The sequence below is a fragment of the Dermochelys coriacea genome, chromosome 1 (genome assembly GCF_009764565.3).
Source record: "Dermochelys coriacea isolate rDerCor1 chromosome 1, rDerCor1.pri.v4, whole genome shotgun sequence".
NCBI lineage: Eukaryota > Metazoa > Chordata > Testudines > Dermochelyidae > Dermochelys > Dermochelys coriacea.
In genome coordinates, this window is record NC_050068.2 from 60,186,633 (window position 1) to 60,207,671 (window position 21,039).

The 21,039-nt window shown below is 38.8% G+C and overlaps 1 protein-coding gene across 5 annotated transcripts in view; it reads right to left on the reverse strand.

The window, feature by feature from the left end:
- GTF2F2 (general transcription factor IIF subunit 2) overlaps positions 1 to 21,039 on the reverse strand; it is a 142,793-nt gene that overhangs the window by 113,276 nt on the left and 8,478 nt on the right. For 3 of the 5 annotated variants that reach the window (XM_038381047.2, XM_043500773.1, XM_043500796.1), the window contains exon 5: positions 6,102 to 6,140. The exons of the other annotated variants lie outside the window; for them this stretch is intronic. In XM_038381047.2, coding sequence (XP_038236975.1) covers positions 6,102 to 6,140 — 39 coding nt within the window. The remainder of the gene's footprint in view (positions 1 to 6,101; positions 6,141 to 21,039) is intronic. 5 annotated transcript variants of the gene reach the window in all.

Sequence of the window (21,039 nt, forward strand, 5' to 3'; positions counted from 1 at the left end):
CTTTCCGCATTATTTCACATTCTGTACTATATTAGGTTTATCCATCTACAGACAATTTAAGAATTAAGTGTTTGTGTCTATAATTTGCCAGCACATGAATATTTGTGGCAGACAAAATTTATACACTAGGTTCACGCTGTAGTGCCTGAGGTATATCATATAATTAACTCCTTTTGCTTCAATGCACAAGGAAAACTATAAAGAGGATGCATCTCTTCCCACCAGAACAGAAGACATCAAGATTGCCCACTGGCAAGTTCAGGAAAAGAATACGAGTGACAAATTGTCCAAAAGGAATATATGCGTTAAGTAGCAGTTGTTCAGGGCTTGCTATGAATTCATGTCAAGATTTTGAAACCTGAATTTAGATTTGTTAAGTGTATGATTGGCTTGCTACAGCTCCAGCTATCTCATAGATACAAAGCTTATAATTCACATCAACTAGTGAATAAACATGCAGGTCACAGACATACACATACTCTCAAGGAACAATATCAATTTAAAAGAAAAGAGTAATTTTACTTTCATCTGTGTATACCCACTACATACAAAAACTGTGTGAAAATATTCAGTTTGCAAAGTTAAGCATTCAAAATTTAGAAAGTGTCAGCACTAAGGTTGCCCATGCAACTATAACCTACACAAGTTCATTATGTCACCGTTTTCAATTAAATGACCACACATTTCTTCCACAGCACCTGTCTCACAAAGGATGGATGGTACTCAGGGACTGAGGCTACTGTTGAGTATTTCTTTTTATTCTCACCAATGTGGCCCTATACCTTCTCTCCTGTACACCATCCATACTTGCACTACATATGGAATTGATTTCTCCATGAGCTTTTCTATGGCACCCATCTCCATAGTATCTGAGCCTCAAACACATTCATGAATCTGTCTTTGCAACACCCCTGAAAGTTAAGGAGTGCTTTTACACATCAGAAATGAGGACACAGATTTTAAGGCCAAATCTCACAAGAATTTCCACTAATTTGGGGTGTCCCAATTTAAGGCAGTTAGGGATGGATTCTTCCAACTGCTTATTTTTGATAATAGCACTTTTTATGTTCAAAGCATGGTATATGCATTAACTAAATCATTCTTATTACCCATGTGAGGAAGGTGAGTAGGTATTATAATCCTCATTTTATAGCTAGGGAAATAGTGACATGCCCAAACCCACATGAAGAGCCAATGACAGAACCAGGATTCAAACGTAGGGCCTCACGGTTCCTAACCCAGTGCTCATTCCTGGAGACAGCAGTGTGTTACTGCTGAGCATCCACAGCTTCCATTGACTTCAGTAGTCATAAGTGCTCAGCACTTCTGAACTTCAGGCAAAGGTTTCTCATATTGGGCACACAGAAAGCAAATCACACACAATTAGTGACCACCTCTGAAAATGTCTGGTTAAGTGACTTGCTCAGCATCACACAAGAAGTCAATAAAAAAGCCAATTCTCCTGCGTGTCATTCAGCAGCCTTAACCATTACACCATTTACTCTTTTCCTACACTCATCTGCTTAATCTGTTTTATAACTTCCAAGTGAATAAGTTAAGGATCCTACAGACAACAGCCTTGATCAATACACAACCCCGATTCAGTCCCTGAGCATTGACCATACTACACACTGAATGAGGCAGGATCCCTATAGAAAAAATAGTATGGGATCAACCTAACTGAAGACTGGCTCATAAGGTATACACAAAAAGGGACTAGATTAAGGTTAAGTGGGCAACCTTATTTCTGGTATTTCCTAACTTTTGAGTGATTGCCACAGCAGCCCTAATAACATTTATTTTTGCAGAGCTTTTCTCTTCTTCCCATGTAATTTCCGCATTAAAAAAATAATAATAATAATAATAATAATAATTCTATTATGAGTGGGTAAAACTGATAAATAGAAATGTGTTTATTATTTCACATTTTCTTATTTTATTCATGTTCTGTTGAAGCCTGTATCTAGACTGCTAGTCAAGATCAATAAAAGAAGGGTGGTGCTAACCACTGTACAAGCATATATAAGAAATCATCCTTGTCTCAAAATTGCTTAGCGTAAACTGACAGACATGGCAGACAAAGGGTAGGGTGAAGAGAGATGCTATACACAAGCAGAATGATTCAAAGGTAGTTTGCAAATGTCATGTTAGATTCATGACTTTTCTGGAAGAGAAGAATATAAGAACATAAGAATGGCCATATTGAGTCAGACCAACGGTCCATCTAGCCCAGGGGTGGCCAACCTCAGTCTGAGAAGGAGCCAGAATTTACCAATGTACATTGCCAAAGAGCCACACTAATATGTCAGTAGCCCCGCATCGGCTCCCCCCACTCCAACCTGCAGTGACTCCTGCCCGCCAGTAGCCCCACTTATCAGTGCCTCCCGTTACTTCCCCATGCCTCCCGCCCACCACAATCAGCTGTTACGCGGTGCGCAGGAGGCTCTAGTGGGGAGAGGGAGAGAGAGTGAGGGGCCACCCCTGACCTAGCCAATATCCTGTCTTCCAACAGCAACTGGTGCCAGATGTTTCAGAGAAAATTAACAGAAAAGGGCAATTTATCAAGTAATCCACCCCCTGCATCCAGTCCCAGCTTCTGGCAGTCAGAGGTTTAGGGCCACCCAGAGCATCTTGGCTAATAACCATTGATGGACATATTTTTATCTAATTCTTTTTTGAACCCATTCATACTTTTGGCCTTCACAACATCTCCCGGCAACAAGTTCCACAGGATGACTGTGCACTGTGTGAAGTAGTACTTTTTTGTTTGTTTGTTTTAAACCTGCTGACTACTGATTTCATCAGCTGACCCCTGATTCTTGTGTTATGTGAAGGGTAAAACACTTCCCTGTTCACTTTCTCGACACCATTCATGATTTTACAGACCTTCATCATCTCTTTTTCCATCTGAACAGTTCCAATCTTTTTAATCTCTCTTCATAGGAAACTGTTCCATATCCCTAATAAATTTTGTTGCCCTTCTCTGTACCTTTTCCAATTCTAACTATCTTTTTTTGAGATGGGGTGATCATAACTGCATGCAGCATTCAAGGTGTGGATATACCGTGGATTTATATTGTGGCATTCTGGTATGTTCTGTCTTATTACCTATCCCTTTCCTATTAGTTCCTAACACCTAGGGTTTTTTTGACTGCCACTGCACTCTGAGCAGAGGTTTTGAGAGAACTATCCACGACTCCAAGATCTCTTCCTTGAATGTTAACAGCTAATTTAGGCCCCAACGTTTTGTATGTATAGTTGTACTTTATGTTGTATGTAGAAGTGTTAACCAAATAAGATAAATGTGACTGCCAAGATTTTTTTCTGTAAACATCCATCAATTTGTTAGTATCCATCCCCTTTCTCTAGTTTTTTAGATTCTAAATTCTTCAGTTAGGGATCATCTTTTCATTATCTGTACACAAGTGCATGTATAATGGGGCTTCAATGCCTGATTGAGGTCTGTAAGCACTACTGCAATACAAATAGTAATGAGGCACAACAAAATCCCAAACTACTGCACTTATTTACTTCATTACATGGGGTGAGATCTGAGTTACTACAGAGAATTCTTTCCTGGGTATCTGGCTGGTGAATCTTGCCCATATGCTCAGGGTTTAGCTGATATATTTGGGGTCGGGAAGGAATTTTCCTCCAGGGCAGATTGGAAGAGACCCTGGAGGTTTTTCACCTTCCTCTGTTGCATGGGGAACGGGTCACTTGCTGGAGGATTCTCTGCTCCTTGAAGTCTTTAAACCACGATTTGAGGACTTCAATAGCTCAGACATAGGTGAGAGGTTTTTCGCAGGAGTGGGTGGGTGAGATTCTGTGGCCTGCGTTGTGCAGAAGATCAGACTAGATGATCATAATGGTCCATTCTGACCTTAATATCTATGAATCTATGTAAGCATGTGATCAATAGGGGTAAGTCACGTAGAAGTCTTATTCTTTTAACATTATTTTATTGTAGTTTTTTTTTTCTTTTTACGGTGGGAGAGGTAATAATTTAACAATTCCCCGGAAGAGGAATGGAGTGTGGACAGTTCTACTGCAGTCCAATTTTTTAAAAAAAGAAAAAAAACGACAATAAAATAATGTTAAAAGAATACAACATAAATGATACCATTCTGAAAGATTTTAGCAATTACTAGCAGCTGTACATACACCAGCTGAAAGCAGCAAATCTCAGCTTCCAGGTAGTATAAAACGTTCACCTCTAAGTTCATTACAGACCAGTTGTTTAAGTCACACCACAGTTAAAATACAAGAGTAGAACAGTAATCAGAATGAATAGATTTTAACAAATAATCATGCAACATTCCCAACTATAAACACACTATGGAATTGTACAAATGCATTCCCAACTCAAACATTTCTAAGCACTCATCATGATCCCTTTGACATGATTAGTCCATTTTATCAGAAAGCATCTCAATCAGCTCAGTACTGGAAATATATCCCCTCTCAGAAAGAATTATTCCCAGTACCCAAAACTAAATGGTATGCTCTTTCAACAACCTTTAAAGCTAAGATGCGATTCAAATAAAAATCAAAATATTGGAACATTAAAAGATTTATATGGAGGTGGATGAAAAATAATATTCTGGTGAATCATTCTGAAACAGTTAATATTGGACATGTTTTTAAGGATTGTTTTGAGGGAAGAAAAGGAAGAAGCCAGTCTTTGCAAGACATCTAAATCTAAAATCCCTTTCATTACCATTTACTGAGTGTCATCATAGCCCCTTACTGTACTTTATTTGTACATGTAAATGGTAACCCATGTTCTGAGAAGACTTACATTTCTCTCCAAATTTTATGCTAGCTATGTCTAATATCCCCATTCCCCAAGTTCTTGCTTAGTATTGGCCCTTATTTGCTTCTGCATTTTAATGATATTTTCATTCTCCATCAAACAAAAGCTTTTCATTTCAAAAAAGAGGAACTGGACCTTTTCATAAGTAACACTTAACCCTATCATGCTCTCATGTGCTCATTTGGAAACTCCAGCAATGTAATAATATATAAACATGTTGCTGACCTTAGTAAAAATCATTAGAACAGTTTGTTTCTAGGCAAGCCGTATCGGATTTTCTGTGACTAATCAGAGGTTGTCCAAATGTATGTGTGACTTCCTTTGTAGCATACTACTCTACCTTCAGTAAGAGCACAAAAGACTTTCTATACTTATTACATTCTTTATTGTAGGAACTACAGCTCATCATTTGAAAATGTAGTTTTCCCACAATTAGAAAATAATCTTAATAGACACAGATGGTTATTATACAAAATAATTCTTTAAAATGCTTGCTTTGACACACAATTTGAAAGAGACAATGGATCCCACTTTCTCAAAATGTGTATGTGCAGATTTTATTTTATTAGTGTTCATGTTGCACATTAACTGATAGATATTTCTTGTGCTAAACTTCCTATCCCAGTGGCTCTCTGAACTAAAGATCATTGATGTGTGCTCCATCAATTTGAACTGATTTGAATATCACCGTCATCTTTAACCCTATTTGATAAGCCACTTTTGAAACAACCGCCTTACTACTGATCCAAGTATTATTTTTTCCTTTCTTGACTTTTCCTTGACAATTATATCCTGTGCACAACAGATATGTATGCAGAATCGAATGACCTTTTTTGATTTCTTACTCTGTAGGATTTCAAATACCACATTTTGGGAATCAGACAGAATAAAAATACTTTCCCATCAAAAAGTCAGAACATAAACTAAAAATAATCAAACATGAGACAAAATAAAATAAATAAATAAAAAGCCAAAAACAGAAATACTGAATCCAAATATTTAAAAAAATATTCTAAGAAATATTAAGGATTTACTATTCTTCCTTTCCTAGAAACTTTACATTTCTTATAAAATCTATGAATAATTTAAGTCTCTGATTATAGCAGTCAATCAATTAAGTAATTTTTCAATTTTATGGTGTTTCTCTATCTAGTCACCCTGAACAAACCTTTAAGAAATTAGCACACTAAAACTAAAATTAAAATAGAAAAACTGAAAACGAGGATTTCTTTATTAGATGCAAAGCATTTCTCAAGTGTACCAGGCAGTCGAATCCAACACTTACCAGCATTGCTGTTCTCAGATTTTTCTTCTGGCTGGCTTTCTGCAGAAAAAGAACAATAATGTTTCTTTGATCTTGGAGTATGATACAAATTATTCTAAAGTATGTCTAAAAAGTGACTTGCAAAAATCCAAGAATATACAAGTGGATAAAAGGGATGAGAAATAGCACAAACACTATTTCCCTAGAGTTTATTACTATATTTTGAAAGAGGCAATTCCCCACAAAGAACAACAAAAGTCTCATTTGGAGTCCAAGCCTACAACAAACTCCATGCAGGAGTACCCCTAAGCTCCTGTTAATAGGGCTCCATCTGAGTGCAGGCAGCTGCCTATGGGGAGTCAGTGACAAGACTGGATTTAAATAATGAATAGAAAGGCTTCTACTTCACTAAGCCACGCTGGTCAAAACTCATTTTAGTTTGTAAATTTAGAAATACAGGCTGATCTGAAGAGAGATCTGCACTCATGCAGTTTGCAAGGAGTAGAAATGGGAAGAAGACTGGATACAGTTAAACCAGGTTAAGTCTCTATAGTCTGTTAGAGATATTCCCTGGTTTCAGATGGAGAGTTTAAAGAATTTCAAAAGAACATGGGTAGTGATTGTTAATTAGCATGAGATAATCACCTCTCAAACAGTCTATTCTACAGCTAGCTGTCTTGCAGCTTAGTATACAAAATAAGAGTTTGTGTTTGTAACCATACTTCCACAGCTGTCTAATTTACCATTTCACTATTATTATTTCTATAACTGTAGTCCTAAACAGCCCCCAAAATGAGACTAAGGCCCCCAATAAGAGATACTTGTCCTTAGCTACTCAATTCAACAGACTTGCAACAGCTACCATTACAGATTAATTACTTACAGCCTAGAGTGGGTTATTACTGTAGTTCAGTGAGGTTTTTTTGTTTTTTTTAAGTTCTGTTTCCTAATTTTGTGCCTTTGAGGAATGACAAGCTGGGGGACTAAATGCATTAGAAAAAACGAAGTCTCTCACAAAAATCTCCTTCTTGGACACTGCCTCTCCAGGGTTCATGATTGAGGGTACGATTTGCTCAATAAGAGAACAAAATCAACTATCACATATATCTACACATAAAGAATACATTATAGCTTTCCTGCCCTACAGCATCCCCAAAATTAGTGCAGATTCCTGGCAACATTCAAATACACTGGCATTTTATTCCTGTAGGAATAATATCACGTCTTTTCCTGTTCACATGCCCCTTTAACATGTTATACATACGTTGTATGGTGTTAGGGGGCTTATTCCTTCATCCACTTACTTCCCTGGTCCTTCTCGCATGAACAGAGAGCAACAATACCCAAAGTCCAAAGGTGCAAACAATTCAAAGTTTATTGGGGTGAACTTCCAGCAAGCATGATTCCAGTTTCCTTCTTTAGTGTCCCCCTTCCCAGCTCTGACACCACAGAGCCTTACAGCTATGTCCCTGTTCCCATTCCTGCCCTTAGCCAAACATGATTCCAATTTCCCCACTCCCATTCCCATTTCCCCCACCCACACTTCCTGATTGACTGCAGACTATATAGTAAAACTTGAGTTCTGCTTAGCTATACCGTAACCAATCATTTTACTAAATTTAACTAACCAATCCTAACATATTGCAACATGATTATTTAACCAATTATATTAGATTACACCACCTTAATTAGTTTACACCCAGCAAAATTAATTATACAGCAGACAGAAAATCACAGAACAAGACAGAGATTATACAGACAAACAATGGGGAAATGGAGACTACAGTAATAGAACAAACAGGTTTCAGAGTAGCAGCCGTGTTAGTCTGTATTTGCAAAAAAAGAAAAGGAGTACTTGTGGCACCTTAGAGACTAAAATTTATTTGAGCATAAGCTTTTGTGAGCTACAGCTCACTCTAAGGAGCCACAAGTACTCCTTTTCTTTTTTAGAACAAACACAGAAATTAGGATTTTACATCCCAGCTATTGATAAGTGAGTTCTTGCCAGACAGGATGCTATCAAACTAAGTTTCCTTTTACATCTACTAAGCACTTCCCTTTCTCTGGAGGCGATAGGCATTATCAGGACAGGACTGTATTCCTAACAGCCCAATAGCACCTTATTTTAATGTGACTAGGTAGGAATGTGAGGATGTGACCGGTCGCTAAGCTTATGGCTGCCTCTGTTGCTTAGCCAAAGGCCGTAGCCTAAGAACAGGGCCTCAGACTGTCACAGTAAGAGAAGGACCTTACACTGGCAGACAGTGATTTTGATTCTTTCTAACTCTGTAACTAACTAAGTGATAAGAATACACCTAAATTCTTAGAGTATAGGCCTTTACAGACAGGCCTGAATATCTATATCCTAACATATGGTATTACCCAAACATTATAGTAAACATTATCCCAATTTGGTTGTACAGGTAATTTATTTCCAAAAAATTCTGTAAGCACAACAATGTACGAGCCTTACTGAAGGCTCAAATGACAAACTAAGAGATAATCTATCCCTAACTAGGTTACAAAATAAGGAGAAAGTCATTATTAAGGTTGTAAGAGTCATGATTTTTGGTTCACAAGCTGCAGAAACTTTTAAGTTGTGGTTTTAGTGCAGTGAAACGTCAGCATGGGGACACTCCGAAGACAACACTCCCATGAGGGTTAAGTCTCAGGCTTCCTCTTAACCTGTTTCCTGACAAAGAATGAAGGCACGCCCCCTCTCCCCCAGGGAACCCCAGAAGGAGTACCAGCTCTGGTGCGCAGGATCACGTACATGCTCCAGCACCTTCTTCCAAGCCATACAGCCTCCCTTCCAAGGCAGTTAAGCAGAACAGAACACTGTGTCCCCCACCTGGCCCTGGAAGGCAAACATGATGGAGGGCAAATCTGAGTGCACTGGGTCACAATGCTAGTCAAATTTACAGCAACTATAAAAAGTTGCAGTTTATTCAACAAAATTATGGCCTGCAATTTTCTTAAAGCACTGATCATTAGAGAAAGCTATTTCATAATTCCGGAGTCTTTATACTCCTAAAGTCTTCAAGTAAGCTCTACCACAAGTCATTTCTCAGCATTTGAGCAATGTAAGGTTTGTTATTCAGCTAAGACTACTACATAAAAAGGCAACACACTTAGGTAGTTCACATCATTCTGATAAGGTTTAGATCAGGGGTGGGCAAACTACGGCCCATGGGACCCTCCTGCCAGGCCCCTGAGTTCCTGGCCCAGGAGGGTAGCCCCCAGCTCCTCCCCTGCAACCTCAGCTCACTGCGCTGCCAGCGCAATGCTCTGGGCAGCAGCGCAGCTGCAGAGCCGTGGCCTGACCCAGTGCTCTGTGCTGCGCAGTGGCGTGGCTGACTCCAGGCAGACGGCATGGCTGCCTGTCCTGGTAGCGCTGCCAGCCACTGGTGCTTCAGGGAGCACGGTAAGGGGGCAGGAAGCAGGGGTTGGATAGAGGGCAGGGGAGTTCGGAGCAGTGGTCGGGGGTGGGGGTGTGGATAGGGGGCAGGGCTGTCAGGGGGTAGGGAACAGGGGGGTTGAATGGGGGCAGGGGTCCCGGGGGAGGCAGTCAGGAAGGAGAGGAGGGATTGTAGGGGCGATTGGGGGCAGTCAGGGGCAGGGGTTCCAGGGGTGGTCAGGGGACAGGGAGAAGGGGTGGTTGGATGGGGCAGGGGTTCCAGGGAGGCAGTCAGGAGCAGGGGTCCCCAGGGCGGTATGGGATAGGGCAGGAGTCCTGGGGGGTGCTGTCAGCAGGCGAGAAGCGGGGGGAGGGAGGATGTCAGATAGGGGGTGGGGGCTGGGCCACGCCTGGTTGTTTGGGGAAGCACAGCCTCCCTTAACCAGCCCTCCATACAATTTCAGAAACCCGATGTGGCCCTCAGGCCAAAAAGTTTGCCCACCCGTTTTAGATTCTAGATAAAGCTAACAAGTTCTACAAACGGGATGAGTGGGTTTGCTTTTACTTAGCCACAGAGTATGCCCTCAACAGCAGATATAAAACTAGAATTCCAGTCTTAGAAAAATATTCAGCCCCTTCCTCATAATTAGGAAATTTGTTTATTATATGTAGGCCATATGTTTTCACACACATTTGGGGGGTTTCCCCCTCTTTCAGTACTAACTTCAGACAGACCTTGGAGGAAGTAGCTCTTCTGCCTAGTTACTAAGTATATTTTAATCACTGCAAATTTGTTCAGTCTCATTGATGTAGGAGTAAAAAATGCCAAATCCTATTGCCCAACGTTCTGGGAAACTCTCATACACCAAAGTATTTAAATAATCTTTAAAGTTACTACAGTAAACAAGTTGCCAACCCCATTCCCCACAAAGTGAATCAACTTCCACCACCTAATGTGCACTTTATATCCTCAAAATATCTTATTTGGACTTATACAAGAATTGAAAAGGTTGCCTATCCAAGGCTCAGGACATTCTAGTTAAAAAAAACAAAAATGCAATGAAACAATAGCTTACCCCTGACAGTCAGCCACACTCGATCAGCTAATAAGCATCTGCTAATCTTCACCACACCCATCGGGAAGGGTGAGCATACACCATCCCCATTTTACAGATGGAGAAGCTGAGGCAGGGAGATTTGGTGACTTGCCCAAAGTGAGTGAAGGCCTGGTATCATCCAAAATGCAGTCTGTAAAGAAGTCAGTTGGAGTAGTATTTTTGGTTTTCTGATAATAGAATGCAGCTTCTTTATGATCTTTGCAAATATTTTGTAATCTGCATTAACGAGATAGATTAAAAAGCTACTGTTGCTTCTAGTTCTTTTAATCATTTGGCTGCCAGTGGGTTTTCTCCTCCTGCTGCTACAGCTCCACAGACAGTCGGTAAAAAACTCAAGTACATAAAGTAACAAAGAGGTATTAAATGAGACCTCAGAGGTATCTTGGACAACAGAATGTGTGGCTAAGTGCTAGAATCACAAGAGTACAGACAGCTGAAAGGGTGGCAGGAGCAGGAAGGATATAATTTTATGGGGCTCTATCTTTCTCTTTTTTATAACTTTGTTTTATTTTTCAGAAATTTCATATTATCCTGGGTGGAAGACCTGGGGAGTGTCCTGTCCTCCGAGAGGGTTAGACAGGTATCAAGAAAAACAGCAGATTTCAATAATGCGGCAGAAGTTATTTTGTTTAGCAACAACAATTGAACTGAAAAATCACAGACCATCATTAAGCCTAACTGTGGTTTGAAATAATAACACAAGATGCTAAAAATCTTGAAAACTGAGGAATTTATAGAAAACAAAAAAAAGTAATTATAGTGATGTTAGCAGCATTGCTTTAATGAAGGAGGGGAGAAACATTTTTCCAGGACTGTAATCACTTTCTATAAGTAAATCTTTTCTCCAAAATTCTTAAAATGGTTGGTACATCTGAGGTTTCAAAGATGTCAACTGATCACAACAAACCCAAAGTACGTACTGTGAATATTAATTCTGGTTGGTACATAATTGCATGTGAAGAATCTAATACTGCAGTAGCAGCTCTGCATGCCAGCTCAGAAAGGGCTTTCCACGTGGGAATTAGCATGGAAAAAGAGACAAAGTCAGTTGTGGAAAAAGAAAATTAAGTAATTGTGAGGGTGGAGAGACATTGCGTGCGACATATTAAGAGACATGGCCAGATGAAGAGGGAGGGACAGAATTACCCGGAGCTTTGAATGCAATCACAAAAAGCTTCAATTTGATGCATTGGAAAGTCTCTAAGAGAGGAGTATCAGTCAGAAAAAACTGGCATGGATGATATTAGCAGCTGCATTTTTGTTAAGGACTGGAGATCATGATAGTACACAATCAATCCATCGAACACTGAATCCTCTTGGAGATAAATAGATAATATAGTTATTTTCTGTGCTGTTTATGTTGGAATTCTCTGTACTATGACTGTTCAACAGAAACAATTTCTTACATAAGATTAGAAGGTAGAAATTACTGATAGTGTGGTTTCTGAACACCTAAGCCATATAAGAACCTAGACAGCTTTAGTTTTAAGAATTTGGTTATTTCCTAGATTTTTCCACCCATTTTTAAAAAGAAACATTAACACCACATTTTATAACTCAATGTGGCAGCTTGATCTACAAATATTTCAGACATATAGTAAGTTTAGAGTTAAAAAAAAAGTATCATTTAACTTGCATCTAGGAACAAGTCATTAGAAAGAGAAAGTCCATGCCTTATGGAGCCAAACCTCAAAATTCCATGTAAACGGGACCAATTCCACCCAATTTACTGGAATTATCCACCTTCCACTAGGTTTGAATTGGCCCATAGTGTAAAATTTACACATATCCCATATGTTGGGCCTGATCCCGCTGTTTTGAATTACACAAGTAGCACGTTTTTCCAAGCAGTTCTACCCAAGATCTAACATAGTAAGAAAAGCACTTTTCATCATCCATAAATCAAATATTTGAAAGTAATGTTAAAATTTAGAGTCAGCATTTCTGAGCTACCTGCTGTCACAAAATGATGTAAGGGGCTACTAAAATACTGATTTATACTCACATTCAGAAAAGAAAGTACTGCTAAATATTTAACACAATCACCTTCCAATTTTTGATCCAGGATTGAAACTGTCAAATAATGCTGCTTTCTAGCCCCATGGTGGCTGCCAGTAGAAAGCTCAGAAATGACAATTTTAATCAAACATGTCCAGTCTAAAAGAGAAAACTTACCCATATATTAAAAAAACAAAAAAACACTCATTTTGCTCAGTGTAACATACTGGAATGCAAACACCTCCAAAAACATCCCTTCCGACCCCCCCACCCAAGAAAATTACAACTATGATAACGATGACAAAGACAAGACAAAATGACTGGAAACACAAATAGCATTGTTGCATAGCAACTAGTGATGTACATATGGTGATGTTTATGGAACAGGATGTTGTTCATATTTATTGCAAAAATAAGACCAAAAATCAGCCTAGACAGCAAGCAGCAAGAGAAACAATTGTGTTTTGGGTTCCTTGTGCAACAATCATAGAAACCACACTTTCCAGTTACACAGGTTTCATAAACTGATCTTCAGGAACATTACCCAGGCATTAGTGTTTTACCGAGCAGTAGGATACATACACTAGTATCCTTACCAAAAAAAGGCTGCATACTGGAATGTAGTACAATGCTTCATATTGTTCAACACAATATACAATGTGTGCAAAACTAAACTGATTGGGACAGGGAAAGTCCCAGAAATGCATCAACACACAAAGCCTAATATGCTTTTAGGAAGCATACAGGTAGGATGGGCTAGATTTTTAAAGGTATTTCAGTGCAGATGCAGATAGGCACCTAATGGGATTTTCACAAGGATTTAGACACCTAACTTCCATTGCATACAACTTATATGGATACATACGTATGATCAGTAAGCAGACTTACATATGGGCACATTGTCTGAATCAAGAACCAAAGTGGGTTTACTTTTTTTTCACGTTCCAGATTTTACCAAATTTTAAGTAACCATCTTTATCATGACAAGAACAAGAACTGGAAATCTCTCGCAGTAGTCCTGGAATTACGCAACATGATACTATGTGGAGGATCATCTATTATTCCTCAAGCTTGATCCCTTACCCCTGTTCAGAGAGATCCACAGAGAAAGAACAAGGTGAAGTAGTGGCTGAAGTGCCTTAAATCTGTGTAGCAACCTCTCTCTGGCTACTGTTAAGAGCAGCAATGGCAGAATTCAGAGGCAGCTATTTTCTCAGCCAGAAAGGATGGTCACTTTCCTGAGGTCCACAGGAAGAGGAGGGAGAAATAAGGAAATATCTTTGTGCTATGAACATGCTCTAAAAGAAAGAGGAAGTACTATAGATTTAATCAATTGGGTTTTATAAGTTTTTTTGTTTCATTTTGTTTTAAAACTAGTACTGTGTTTAGGAAAGGTGTGACTTGAAAGTACTGGGAAATGAAGTACTCCATTTATCTACAGAACAAATGCATTTTACCCACATTGTTTTACTAATGTCTCAACCCGGACTCAGAAGGAGCATTCAAATGGAAGAATGATCTCCATGCTAATTTTGTTTTTGGGCCACCTGCTCAGATGGCAGTTCTACCAGCATTCTTGTTAATTGTAGTGCAGTTTGTGACAGACACTTTAAAAACAGAAACAGGACTGAGCTCATCAACACATTTCATGGAGGTAAGGAGATATAGTGATAACTGGCGCTCAGTGGACTTACCCCACCTGTGAGCCTAACCATGGAAAAGTTGATAAGAGTTTATGAAGTGTTATAATAACCTATAACAGTGAATGTTGATAGGAAATGGTGCAAAAGGGAGAAAGCCCGAATTAGGACAAACAAAAAGACCAACTGATATAAATTAAGGACTGCATTAAAATCATGTTTGGTAAACAAGTGAAGTGTGGGACCAGAAATTAACAGAACAAACTTAGCATGATGGAAATTAGGCTTAACTGGTGAATAAAATAGTTATGGGCTATTGTACCATCATCCCCTTTTGGGGTCCTTAAAAAAAAGATTTTGGGTGAAGACAAGTACAAGTGCAACTATTGCTGACTGAAAAGAAAAAAAAAGGGGGGGGGGAAGCTTCACCATTATGGCTGCCACCCCCACCACCTCCTGGGACATTGGGATTCATCATGACACCAATGGGCATTTGTCATCCTAATCCTGAGAGATGTCCCAACCAAACCAGGCCAAGAGAGGGACTCAGATGATGTTTCTACTTCCACTGTATCCGAACCACTACCTGGGATGTGAAAAGTTCAGTGTGTCCCCTACCCCTTCCCATCTTTTCCTTCCCACTACTTCTCTTTCCTATCTTTCTCCATTTTCCTTCTGGCTAGTAAAAGTCTCACTTACCCAGCCAAAACTGTGTATTTTGCAACACTGCTTTAAGCCTGTGACCAAAGCTGCAATTAAAAGCAATGTCCTAACTGCCCAATGTTGATACAAATTTGCCAGGTCTCCAATTGGCTGATAAAACCATTTGCTTGGGCCTGTTTTTCTTCCCAGAAGTGAGACTGGAAATAAAAGTCATTCAATGACTTAATTCTTTTCTTCATTCCACTCTTCACTCATCACACTGAACACTTGTTCCACTAGACTGTTTGTTCCTGATAAACACTGCAAATTCACTCAGTAGAGCCATATGCCTTCAACAAACACTATACAGTTATTTAAAAACCACCAAGTTGAGACAGTAGTACTATGTAAAAGTGTAAACACAACTCCAAGTAGCACTCTCCAGATCTCTATGATGGAAAAATTATAGAAGCAGACTATCAATGCTGGTTTAGCCCTACAGTGAATCCCTAATATCCTCAGATAGCTTTGCTGAGGTTTAACTATACATAATCTAATCCACCAAACGGGTACAGAGTACAGCATATTCTCTGTACAGATTTCCATAGGCTACCAGCATTATACACAATTTAATAAATACTATAGCCCTATCCATATAAAAACCTAAAGCCCAGGGACTAGTGTCTACACTAGAAACGCTACAGCAGCAGCTGCGCCACAATAGTGTAGACATGTACTATAGCAACGGAAAGTGTTCTTCCATCACTGTAGCAAAATCCACCTCTCTGAGATGCCTTAATTCGGTTGATGGAAGAATTTTTCTGTCACCCCAGCAGCGTCTACACTGGGGCTTACGTTGGCTTAACTACATCACGCAGGGTGTGACATTTTTCATAATCCTGAGCTATGACGTTAAGTCAACCTAACTTGGTAGCACAGACCAGCCCTGAAACAAACTGCATATTCTTTCTTAGGATTTCTCCAATGGTTTATGAGTGCACGTCCAAATCAGTTAATTATCTAGATATACCTGACTCCCCAAAGTCTGAGCCATTACTGCCGTTTACTCATTGCGTACTTTTAGGGCTGTAGGAAAGCCAAGGGCAAAATTTTATAATGGTAGTGAGTGCAGAAGCAAAGGTATTTTTGGTGAGCCAGCCTAAAAACAATGGGAAAATAAGTATATTTTAAGAGGAGATACATTAATTAGTCTTTCAAGGAAAGGAATAACAGAAGTCAAAGAGAGCTTGAATTCTAGTTAACTGTAAGTAATAGTCTTTCCAAACCTTAGTATGGCAGCCAAACTGGCTACATTTTACAATTTCACATTAATGAATAAAACTAGTAGTTATATCAATGGATCTCAAAAGTGGCGAAGTTACACTTAATGTTAGTTCAGCCCACTCAATATTTAAGGTCTGAATACTCCTGCTCTGTCCAGCCAGCTTTAATATTTCTTTACTCAATTACTTGATATGAATAGATTAGCATCCCCCAAATTAATTTGTCAGTATAAGAACAAAAGATGACCTTATAACCGTGTATAATCTCTAACATGCACTCCTGAAGATTAAACAAATTAAAAGAACAAATCTTAAACACCTCATTTCTTTTCCAATTAAGAAATAGGCACAGAGGATTGATGTACTAGCTTATTTTTCCTTTAAAAAACAAAAACAAGACACTTCTGATGAAGTGGATATAAAGATGGCGTAGTTACAAAATTAACGGAAATTACCTAAAGATGCCAGAGGACGTATGTCTACGTTACTAAATGTGAAAGAACTGGCGGTCTCTTGTCAAGAGAGACCCAGAACAGAAGTACTATGGAAAGGCTGTTTTAAATCTAGATTGAGGTCTGCTAGCACAACTGTTTCTGGAAGCTGACATAATGCTCATTCATAGTTTGTCTACCTGGCACTAACTAGTGCTATCAGTCCCCAGTTTTCATAAGCATCATATTTTCCCAAAGTTACTTGATTTTTAAACTTAATAAAATAAAATTAAAGTACAACAACAAAAAAAAGCATGGTAGGAATGTAGGCCCACGTTAGATTTGGATGAACCCTGGTTTTAAATTGAGTTGGGATTAATAGCTGGAATTGAGCAATAAACTCACGGCATGCGACCAAAGAAGCCATGAGAAAGAAGAGCTATTGTGTTAAACTTGTAATGATTCTTCAAAATAGCTAAAGTAACAGAAATAAATATGGTTAATTGGGTATCAGGTACAGTAAATAATTGGATGTATAAAAAACTCCATCTGGCCTTAGCTAGGGTCTAATAATTGGCAACGACACCACTTGTTTGTTAAAGGGTATAAAAAAGTTAACCCATAAAAGGGTTAATACTTGCCTGCCCAAGTCGGAGCTGACCAATATGGATTTAAGCACCCCTGCGTTTTCCCCATTTGTAAGAATCTTAATCAAATACTTGTAAGTGTTTTGTTACTGTTTGGAGGTAATAAATTGCTTATTATTTAGGCGTGTTTAGAGTAACTGTATAAATACCATACAGCCTTTGGGTTTAATAAAGGAATTTACGGTTAAATTGGTGCCATGGTAATACCCTACATAAATAACAGTAATTCCAACAAGCACATTTTTGGCTTCAGCGTATATCACCACACAACTTATTATAAGCATGTAACAAAAAATCCACACAAGAATTCAATGGTCTGGGCTTAGTGAGAGGCACAATTCAGGGTTGTTTATGAATGCTCACATAATTCACCTATTTGTTGCCTCTTAAACTAAGTTTGTATAAGCTCACTGGGTCAGGGGATATCTTCCTATAAATCTATACAGTGCCTCTGACAACTGGGTTCTCACCTGGAGGCACGAACATAATGCATATCAGTATACAAGCCTATCACACATTTTTTATGTTATTTCTTCACTAAGCAGTGTTAGTCAGACAGACATGCTGTTAGGTCCCACTGAAGTCAACAGAAGCATGATCAGGGCTTGTATCATTAAAATCCTTTTGAACACAGACAAACCTTAAAATAGATGAAAATTACTACTGTGAAGGGTACATCTACACTGCAGCTCGGGGTGTGATTTGCAACTCTTGTAGACATACCAGTGCTGGCTTTAATCTAGCTAGCTTGCTAAAAATAGTAGCAAGGAAGTGGTAATGTGGACTTCTGTTTGGGCTGCTCAAGCCCACCTAACCCCGTAGGTACATATTTACTTGAGCCACCCATGCCACTACGCTTTCACTACTATTTTTTATGAGCTAGCTAAATTAAAGCTAGTGTGAGTAGGCTATACAAATTGCAAATCAGACCCTGGTCCCAGTGTAGACATATCCCACAACTGCAGCAATGCCCAAAAAGTCACAGTTGTGAAAAAGGCTAATATGATTCTGGATTAATGGGAGTGTCAAATGTAAGATATAGGAGGCAACTGTCCCATTCAATCTGGCACTGGTGAGGCCTCAGATGGAGTACTGTGTCTAGTTTTGGGTGCCAAACCTTAAGAAAGATGTGGACAAACTGGGAAGAGTTAAAAAGAGAACAACAAAAATATAAAAGGTTTAGAAAACCTGACCTATAGGGAAAGATTAAAAAAAAACAAAAACAAAAACAAAAAACAACTGAGCATGTTTAGTCTTAAGACTAACATCTTGATGAGGGGTCCTGATGACAGTCTTCAAATAGTTTCGCGGTTGTTATAAAGAGGACGGTGATCAAATGTTCTCCATGTCCAGTGAAGATTGGACAACTAATGGGCTTAATCTGCAGCAAGGGAGATTTAGGTTAGATATTAGGAAAAGCTTTCTAACTATAAGGGTAGTTAACCACTGAACTAGACTGCTAAGGGAGTGGAATCTCCATTACTGGACATTTTTAAGAAAAGGTTGGACAAAGGACCTGTCAAGGTCCTGTCTCGGCACAAGAGACTGGATATGACGACTTCTAGAGGTCCCTTTCAGTCCTACAATCCTATGATTCTATGAAATACACTAGCTACTTTCCAAACACAGAGGAAATGGAGTTCCCTGCTCCAAAGAGCATCCACCACTCTAAGAAGACAATGAAACGAAGTGTGTGGAGGGGGGAAACAATACCCAAGCAAACTAATCTGGCTGATGATAGGTACCTCTTGCTACTTACATCTGTTTTCAAATTAAACAAGGCAATAAACTCCTTACCCCTTACCCTCTTTTCCTCCCTCCACAATTCAATCCACATCTTTTGTCACAGTAATTTCTAGATTCAGCTCCAGTGTCTGTAGTCCACTCTCTTCAAATAATTTAGCAGTTCATACATAAGATAAATAATGAAATAGGCATTGTGGGAAAAGTAGGTCTTCAGGAAGGATTTAAATAAGACATTAGTGACTTTACAAACCAACCCAGAAAACTGCATTGCATGCATAGAGCGTGCCATGGAAAAAGCACAGATTGTTGTAGGGTAAATGGACAAATTGTGTATCAACACATCACGGGGTGGAGCGGTGGAGTTCACGTTATGAGAGATGGGTCAAGGCTATTTAGGGCTTTGAAGGCTATTGCAAGAAGCTTGAGCTTGATGTGGTATAGAAGACAGAGGGATTCCCATATAGATTCTGACCACATCACCTGATGAGCATCAAAGATGATCCTATTGGTGGTGGCATATATAGACTGAAGTGGAATGATGTGTCACTGTGCTTCTTTCAGTGGACTACTCATATGAGTAGAGTTACACAGGCTAAAACTTTACAGAATCAGGATGTAACTAAGTTTCACATAAATGATTTTCATGGATTCAGTTCATACAGCATACACAGATGAATACACAACCAAAAGACGCTAGCTTGGGTTGTAGAAAAAAAAATGTAATTCTAAGTTAGTCATACATGAATACACAATGCAACCAGCTTTACTCAGAATATTGCTAGAGTGTGTTTTAAAAAAAGTCACACAGGATATTCTTTGCATCATACACAAAGACGATTTTCAAAGGCTTGTAATTTGGTTAAATCAAAACTAACTTTCCCAGCATAACACCCACAGGTGCACTCTCAATGGTAGCTATTTCCATGCCAAATTTCAGTTTAATATCCCACGCCATTTTGATACTACAATTGTACAAGACAGGGTTGCAATGGTTCTCTTTTACTTTTCCAGTAACAAGGATTCCCGTCCCCCCGCCCACTTATAAGCAAAAATAGTTGAATCTTATTTTGGGAAGTTTAAACAAATATTCATCTTAAAGTACAGACCAACCTTGAAAAATTACAGCAAGTTGTAAGAGACTGAAAAACAGGGGGTCAGAACATTAACCATTTCACAACTTTAACTATAGGGGTTGCTGCTGCTCTTAGTTTATTAATCAACTTGGCTCTTAAAATTGAAGTTGAGGACTTCCCACTGCCCCTAAATAAAAAGGCATAGGGATATAGATTCTTTATCTTGTTTGCAGAACTTTTTTCCCTTAAAAGAACAAGTATGAAATGGAATAACTTTTTCCAACTCAGAAACAATGCATCGTAGAGCAATTATGATCTAAAGTACTTAAGGGAGATCACAACAGAAAAAAATATCAGTGTTGAAAACTGAATGAAACAAAAATACATTTTATTTCACCTACTGAATAAATGAATTTAGTTTCCAATTTACAGAAAACTAAACCATTCTACCAACCTTTCTGTATACAATGTAAATCAGTTTTCTGCTGTCTTTGCTAACTGAAGCACAATTCCTCTAGCAATTGATTTTGGGTTTATCGAATTACATTTTCCATTATATTGACTTAGCATACTAATCACGGAATGGATATTAAAGGAACCCACCCAGTCTGCTGCTAACTATGCACTTTATACTAACTTAGACTGTAAAACTTAGAATATTTAGCAATTCAGTGGACTTCCCTTCTTTCAAAAGGACATAACCCATTCTGAGAGATCAGAATTGTGTATTTATGACAAGCAGTGCTTCATAAGAAGTAAAGTTGATGATCATTTATTTTATTGTGAAAGACTCCTCAGATTTAGCTAAAACATTAATGCGAAGTTCTGGTCTGGCTTGCACTCCAAGATTGCACAAGACGTAAATCAGGAGAGAAAGTGGCTCAAAAAGCCTTTCTACACATTCTTCTCCATTAAAAATGAGAATCAGTATTATCCCCAGGTATTTTTTTCTTACCCCACCTTATTGTCTAATCTATCTGATGT